This window comes from Sinocyclocheilus rhinocerous, unplaced genomic scaffold (genome assembly GCF_001515625.1).
Source record: "Sinocyclocheilus rhinocerous isolate Xijiao unplaced genomic scaffold, SAMN03320098_v1.1 scaffold2736, whole genome shotgun sequence".
Classification (NCBI taxonomy): domain Eukaryota; kingdom Metazoa; phylum Chordata; class Actinopteri; order Cypriniformes; family Cyprinidae; genus Sinocyclocheilus; species Sinocyclocheilus rhinocerous.
Window position 1 is genome coordinate 103,775 of NW_015653614.1, and position 6,973 is coordinate 110,747.

At 49.5% G+C, this 6,973-nt stretch overlaps 1 protein-coding gene across 4 annotated transcripts in view; it reads right to left on the reverse strand.

Annotated features, from left to right (window-relative positions):
* The window catches only part of evc (EvC ciliary complex subunit 1), a 10,270-nt gene that overhangs the window by 1,748 nt on the left and 1,549 nt on the right, over nucleotides 1–6,973 (reverse strand). For 2 of the 4 annotated variants that reach the window (XM_016522996.1, XM_016522995.1), the window contains exons 2-17: nucleotides 6,525–6,623; nucleotides 5,818–5,904; nucleotides 5,517–5,743; nucleotides 4,309–4,381; nucleotides 3,901–3,975; nucleotides 3,664–3,786; nucleotides 3,358–3,510; nucleotides 3,082–3,286; nucleotides 2,858–2,997; nucleotides 1,835–1,933; nucleotides 1,535–1,747; nucleotides 1,345–1,454; nucleotides 1,142–1,265; nucleotides 827–1,024; nucleotides 511–634; nucleotides 99–150 (exon numbers count right to left, since the gene is read on the reverse strand). In XM_016522996.1, coding sequence (XP_016378482.1) covers nucleotides 128–150; nucleotides 511–634; nucleotides 827–1,024; nucleotides 1,142–1,265; nucleotides 1,345–1,454; nucleotides 1,535–1,747; nucleotides 1,835–1,933; nucleotides 2,858–2,997; nucleotides 3,082–3,286; nucleotides 3,358–3,510; nucleotides 3,664–3,786; nucleotides 3,901–3,975; nucleotides 4,309–4,381; nucleotides 5,517–5,743; nucleotides 5,818–5,904; nucleotides 6,525–6,623 — 2,073 coding nt within the window. In that variant the 3' untranslated portion in view covers nucleotides 99–127. The remainder of the gene's footprint in view (nucleotides 1–98; nucleotides 151–510; nucleotides 635–826; nucleotides 1,025–1,141; nucleotides 1,266–1,344; nucleotides 1,455–1,534; nucleotides 1,748–1,834; nucleotides 1,934–2,857; nucleotides 2,998–3,081; nucleotides 3,287–3,357; nucleotides 3,511–3,663; nucleotides 3,787–3,900; nucleotides 3,976–4,308; nucleotides 4,382–5,516; nucleotides 5,744–5,817; nucleotides 5,905–6,524; nucleotides 6,624–6,973) is intronic. The other 2 variants (XM_016522994.1, XM_016522993.1) reach the window with 1 other exon arrangement.

The following is a 6,973-nucleotide window of genomic DNA, read 5'->3' on the forward strand; positions in this document are numbered from 1 at the left end:
CACACACACTCTCACACACACACACACACACACACACAGACACAGTGAATGAGTGTTTTCAGGAGAAACCTTCGCTTAAACGCGTCACGCAGCAGCACCTGGTTTCTGTTGAGGTTGTTTTCCTCCATCACAGTCTCCTTTGACTTTGAACTGAATTATAAAGATGTAATTAAAATGACTGCTTAAATTAAGAACAATGCTGACTTTCCTGTTTATTACTGTAAAGCAACAGTATCTGTATTAGGGCTGGGCGATAGAGCTAAAAAATGTATCAACGATCTCACAATCTCCTCATCACAGGCAGCACAGCACCTCATGTTCGTGTTTGTGTGTGCTGTCTGCGTCACTATATCGTGCACTATATCGAACATTTTTTATATCGTTATCGAAGAGGGTGTACCGTCGATAAATATCGATACCGTTTTATCGCCCAGGTCTAATCTGTGTTATATCAAGCATTACAGGAATGAAGGTGACTCCAGCAGCAGAAGAGGCGGTCGGGACTCGTACCAGCGGCGCTGCTGTGTGGCGTGAGGCTCGTGTTCCGGATCCCAGAGTAATATTCCCGGACGAGAGACGAAACAGAATCACGTGTCACATAGACGCTTTCACACACGGCGTCGATCAGCCGCTCCTGCAGACAGAGAGAGACACGGACTCCTGATGATGATTCATTATTTTACAGTGTTTCACGATGATCATCCTGTGTCACACCACACACCCGTTCTCGCTCACTACCTTCAGTCTGACATCATGATGATCATAAACGTGAGGTTTAAGCGCAGCTCACACAGTGAAGCTCATGATAATGATGCGCCGTACCAACCTTCACCCGTCTGTCTCTAGCAGAAGCTCCGCCCATCTGCAGGCGCGCCGCACGGGCGAGGGCGTGGCCAATCAGGAAGTGGGCGTGTCCCTGCAGCACATCAGCAGCGGCTTCCAGCTCCGACAGCTGCTCGTGCAGGAGATTCTGACCAATCACAGTCGCGTCAGACGAGACCGTTTCCATGGCAACACAAGAGTCCTGGAGGCAACGGAAAGTTGAAAGTCTGTGTGTGTGTGTGAGTGTGTATGTGTGTACGAGTGTAAGTTTCTGAGCGCGAGTGAGTATATTTGTGTGTAAATGTGAGCGTGTGTGTACCTGTGCATCCGTCAGCTGATTCAGCTTCATCTCTCTCACAGATCGCAGGTAAAAACATCGAGCTGCTAAAATTCTCTGAAACTCCAGAATCAAAAGATGCTGCTGCTCTTCAATTAGAGCACAACTGCAACCAATCAAATCCATCAGTCAATCAATCCATTAAATAACGAATGAACGGCTCAATCAGTGCATCATGGACTCACCTCATCTGCATATCTGAACACCTGGAAACCGTCGCCGTGACGACCTCGCGCTGCTGTTCTCCAAAGTGATCCAGACATGCGCGAGTCAAAGCCTCGTCCTCCAGCCACACCTGCAGCATTCCACAATGCTCTTCAACACATCCCATAATGCTCGTCAGTATACTGCATGTGACTGGTGTAACGGCATCACCTGTCTGCGTCGCTGCAGCTGCTCTCTGAGCGTGCGCAGGTGTGTGTGGGCGTGTCTTTCCTCTCGCTGCATCTGATTGGTCACGGTGAGCTTCATGCTCTGCAGCACTGATTGGCCATGGTCTGTGGAGGGGGCGGAGCCTGCAGTGACGCTGCTCAGGACGAACTCTGAGCACAAATCAGCGACGCGTCTGCTGCACTTACTACACAAGCTCTGTGTGACAATAAACACACACACACTACTGATACACACGTCACAGGGGTCACACACACACACACACACACACACACACACACTGACCGTCCAGCGTTCACACAGAGCGTCACTGATTCTTGTGTCCTGCTGCAGCTCAAAGTCTCGCTTCTGATGCCAGTGTCTCACCTGCAGCTCCGCAAACACCTGCACAGACAGACAGACAGACAGACAGACGGACGGACAGACATTGACACAGACAGACAGTGAGACAGACAGACGGACGGACGGACAGATAGACAGTGAGACAGATGAACGGACGGATGGACAGACAGTTAGACAGACAGATAGACAGACAGACAGTGAGACAGACGAACGGACGGATGGACAGACAGTGAGACAGACAGATAGACAGACAGACAGATAGACAGTGAGACAGATGAACGGACGGATGGACAGACAGTTAGACAGACAGATAGACAGACAGACAGTGAGACAGACGAACGGACGGATGGACAGACAGTGAGACAGACAGACGAACGGACAGACAGTGAGACAGACAGATAGACAGTGAGACAGACAGACAGAGTGAGACAGACGAACGGACGGATGGACAGACAGATAGACAGACGAACGAACGGACAGACAGCGAGACAGACAGATAGAGAGTGAGACAGACAGATAGACAGACAGACAGACGAACGGACAGACAGACAGTGAGACAGACAGATAGACAGTGAGACAGACGAACGGACGGATGGACAGACAGTGAGACAGACGAATGGACGGATGGACAGACAGATAGACAGACAGACGAACGGACAGACAGTGAGACAGACGAACGGACAGATGGACAGACAGATAGACAGACAGACGAACGGACGGATGGACAGACAGATAGACAGACAGACGAACGGACAGACAGCGAGACAGACAGATAGAGAGTGAGACAGACAGATAGACAGACAGACAGACGAACGGACAGACAGACAGTGAGACAGACAGATAGACAGTGAGACAGACGAACGGACGGATGGACAGACAGTGAGACAGACAGATAGACAGACAGACAGACGAACGGACAGACAGACAGACAGTCTTTCCAGCAGATGAGTCCATGCTGTTTCTCACCTTCATCGTGAGACGAGCGTCCGTCTGCGTGTCTGACACAGGACTCCACTCAGAGCTCTGAGCCTTCATCATCCTCCTCCTCTTCACACAGGCCTTCTGACAGCGATCCAGGGCGAGCTCTTCAGTCTGACGTCTGATCTCTACACACACACACACACACACACACACAGGGGTGAAATAAGAGGATTCAGAGCACAGCGGTGATGTTGGTCATGTGTCGGTACCGTCAGCGCTCTGCTCCAGTGCTTCATTAACTGCAGTCTCCACGTCACTGAGAGTCTGTTTCTCCAGCCGTCCATCATCTCTCAGCTCCTGCACTGATTGGCCAGTGACTTTCAGCATAAGCTCCGCCTCCCGTTTCTGGAGCACAGTCTTCTCTCTCAGGCCATCGGACACTTCCTGCCAGCACTCAAACCGGTCCAACAGCATCTGTCAAACACTGGCGTTAGTCTGAGTTCAGCGGCGGCACGAGCGTGACAGCTGCGGCGCGTGATCCTCACCTTCAGAACGGATGCCTGAACCTCAGCCACAATGTCCTCCATCGGTCGCAGGCACCCGATCACGCTACGCATCACTTCCTCTGAGACGTCACTGGAAAACGTGAGGTGAAGAGTCTGCCCGAGCTGCTCCAGCTGCTTCGCAAAACTCACAGCCTGAACACACAGGTGTGTATGTAAAGAGCGAGTCACAGACAGAGATGCTGCATATACAGTCTACAGTTCTTCAATGGCACTGAGTGTGGCCCAATTCATGCACTAGTCTTTGCCGTTTTAGTATAAATAGTGAACAGTGTTTTGGAAGGTTACCATCTGCAGTGAGCGCTCCAGCTGCTCCCGTCCTGTTTTCTCCACCTCCTCTATAGAGCACATGACCGTGTCAGTCTCCGCCCCCTCATCCACAGACACGCCCCTCATCAGCAGCTCCACCTCCTGCAGGACATTGAACACGTTCAGTACAGCAAGTGTCATGTGAACATGATTTTGAGCTGAATCCGCATCACTCGTGAGCCCGCCGCTGGTCCGTTACGGTCATGTGTGTCTCACCTGCTGCTGCTGCTGGTGAATCACGTCTGCATGCTCTCTGTGGCCCAACAACACTCGCAGAACCTGCAGGAACATCTGCAGCAGATCCACAGAGAACAACAGTAATGAGTTAGATCATGAAACGAAATGAAAACACACTGACATTATAAAGGCACATACGGATCACACACAAAGCACCTTCTATTGCCACTACAAAGGAAGCTCTAGTCTGGTTTTCATCTGACTAAATCTGCTAATACTGCTGCTTTTATGTGATAAACTGCTTCTGTTTTTCTGCATTTGTAAGTGAAAAACATCTGCTAAATGAATAAATGTCACCTAATGTCATTCTCTGGTGAATTCTCTTCATTCGTCATGAATCTTCAGCAGTATATTATGTACGGACAGCTGTGTCGATGTGTGTCGTACCCTGTACTTCTGCTGCTGTAGTTGTGACGTGTGCAGCTGTAGTTCCTGTAGAGTCAAACACAGCAAACTCACCCTGCAAAAATACACAAATATCAGCACTGGGAATAAATCTCCATGGCTGGTTATCTGTGGGCTCTGTGTAGTGAATGCCGCTCCATCTGAAAGCAGGTGATGGAGATTTACTATTAATCACGGGACCGACTTTACTGACGAGATGCGCATGACAATCGCATGCGATTAATTGCACAGCCCTAGTGTTTAGGGGAATCTCTTTTTCACTATTTCTACTAAATCTCTCAGTGTTTCAGCTTGTACGACTGGAAGATGTTCGAACCGCTTGTTGCACTCCTCATTTGTAACACCGTGTCCTAACCAGACGCAACAAGGCTACGCGCAGAAAATAGAAACCGCTTCTAGAGTTCGCTGTCGTGGCTGATTAAGACAAAATCTCAGATTAACATGGAAAAGATACGCTTTTACAGCGTGTCGCGGCGGTGTGTGTAGTTAGGACACAGTGTAAGTCGCTTTTCACAGTAAGAGCACATGCATGTTTCTTCCCGTGTACTTTTCATCTGGAGCCAATCAAATGTTCTGTGTGAGTGCGTGTGTGTGTTCGTGTGTGTGAGTGAGTGTGTGTGAGTGAGTGTGTGTGTGTGTGCGTGTGTGTGAGTGAGTGCGTGTGTGTGCGTGTGTGTGAGTGAGTGCGTGTGTGTGCGTGTGTGTGAGTGAGTGCGTGTGTGTGCGTGTGTGTGAGTGAGTGCGTGTGTGTGCGTGTGTGTGAGTGAGTGCGTGTGTGTGCGTGTGTGTGAGTGAGTGCGTGTGTGTGCGTGTGTGTGAGTGAGTGCGTGTGTGTGCGTGTGTGTGAGTGAGTGCGTGTGTGTGCGTGTGTGTGAGTGAGTGCGTGTGTGTGCGTGTGTGTGAGTGAGTGCGTGTGTGTGCGTGTGTGTGAGTGAGTGCGTGTGTGTGCGTGTGTGTGAGTGAGTGCGTGTGTGTGCGTGTGTGTGAGTGAGTGCGTGTGTGTGCGTGTGTGTGAGTGAGTGCGTGTGTGTGCGTGTGTGTGAGTGTGTGTGTGTGTGTGTGTGTGAGTGAGTGTGTGAGAGAGAGTGTGTGTGTGTGTGTGTGTGCGTGTGTGTGAGTGAGTGCGTGTGTGTGTGAGTGAGTGCGTGTGTGTGTGTGAGGGTGCGTGTGTGTGCATGAGTTTGTCTGACCGTGAGAGACACAGGGTTTGTGGGTAGTGCCGGACTCTCCTGAACACGTGACTGGCGTGTGTTTTAGACGAGGGGCCGCAGGAGACGAACTGACTGCTTTCATCATCATCGTCCCTCTTTTGGCTCAGCCAATCATCACCCAGCGAGGAGGCGGAGTCCTGGCTGGGCGGGGCCTGGCGCTTGGGCGGCTCGTGCAGGGAAGGGTTGGAGGCTCCGTCTGCTAGCGGCTAACATTCATCAAACACACACATTAATAACGAGTCAGCACTGAAGCTCTGACTGACTGGAGATCAGGACTCACTCTGTATCTCTGGCTGATGGGATACACCACCCTCGCCTTCAGCGCAAACGCCGCCACGTCGCTGTTCACCGCCGACTGACGCCGCTCCTGAGAGAAGACGAATAAAAGATATCAATAAAAATACTCGCGAACATCACTCAGGGAAGCTTCATTTTGTCAAGCGGACGAAGGAAGTTTGTGCTAGAAACTCGTGCTGGAGCTGGTGTGAGTTAAACTCTGCAGGACCTCCAGGAGCAGGTCTGGACGCCCCTGATATAAACTATGCCATAATTTGGGTTCCTTGCCACTGTCGCCTTTGACTTCCTCAGTGAAGATTTAAAAGACAATTAATATTCAATTATAATGACACTGTTTATATTACTGTGAAGCTGCTTTGAAACAAGCTGTATTGTATGAAGCACTATAGAAATAAATTAGATTTGACTGTATTTAGTACTTGGCAAAGTTCAAGGACGAGGTGAGAGTCTGGTGAGATAAGCAAGTTTTACTTCACCAATTCTATCACTTTTAAAAGTAATATGACACATTATTGATGTCCTGGTAACCAAAGTTAACGTTATTGACTTTGTATGGACAGTAGGTATGTGACGTGTGCGTTTTCTCCGCCATCTCTCGTCTCTCTCTGGCAAACGCACACAGTGAACGAGTGAAGATGCACATTTATCATGTTTTCTATATCATGTAGGGTTGGAGTTTGTGGTACGTACGGCTCCTGCAGCAGGTTCTGCCTCCTCTTGTGTTCTCCTGCTGTCACAGTCGCTCTCCTCCTCACACTCCTCTAGATGCCTCCGCAGACCTTCACACACCTTCAACACAACACTCTCAGCATCACCAACTAACAGTCCATATACCGGAGTAGACTACAAAATTATGTTGGCATTAGTGGAATTGCATTGTCATGGTTCAAATCGTACTTATCTGACCATCAATAATTCGTTTCAGTGAATGAAGAGGTATCATATAGATCACCAGTGCAGTATGGAGTACCTCAAGGCTCAGTACTAGGGCCGTTACTCTTCACGCTTTACATGTTACCCTTGGGAGATATCATCAAGAAACATGGTGTTAGCTTTCACTGTTATGCTGATGATACTCAACTCTTTTCTTCGCGGCCCGATGAAACATACAAATTTGCAAAACTAACAGAATGCATAGT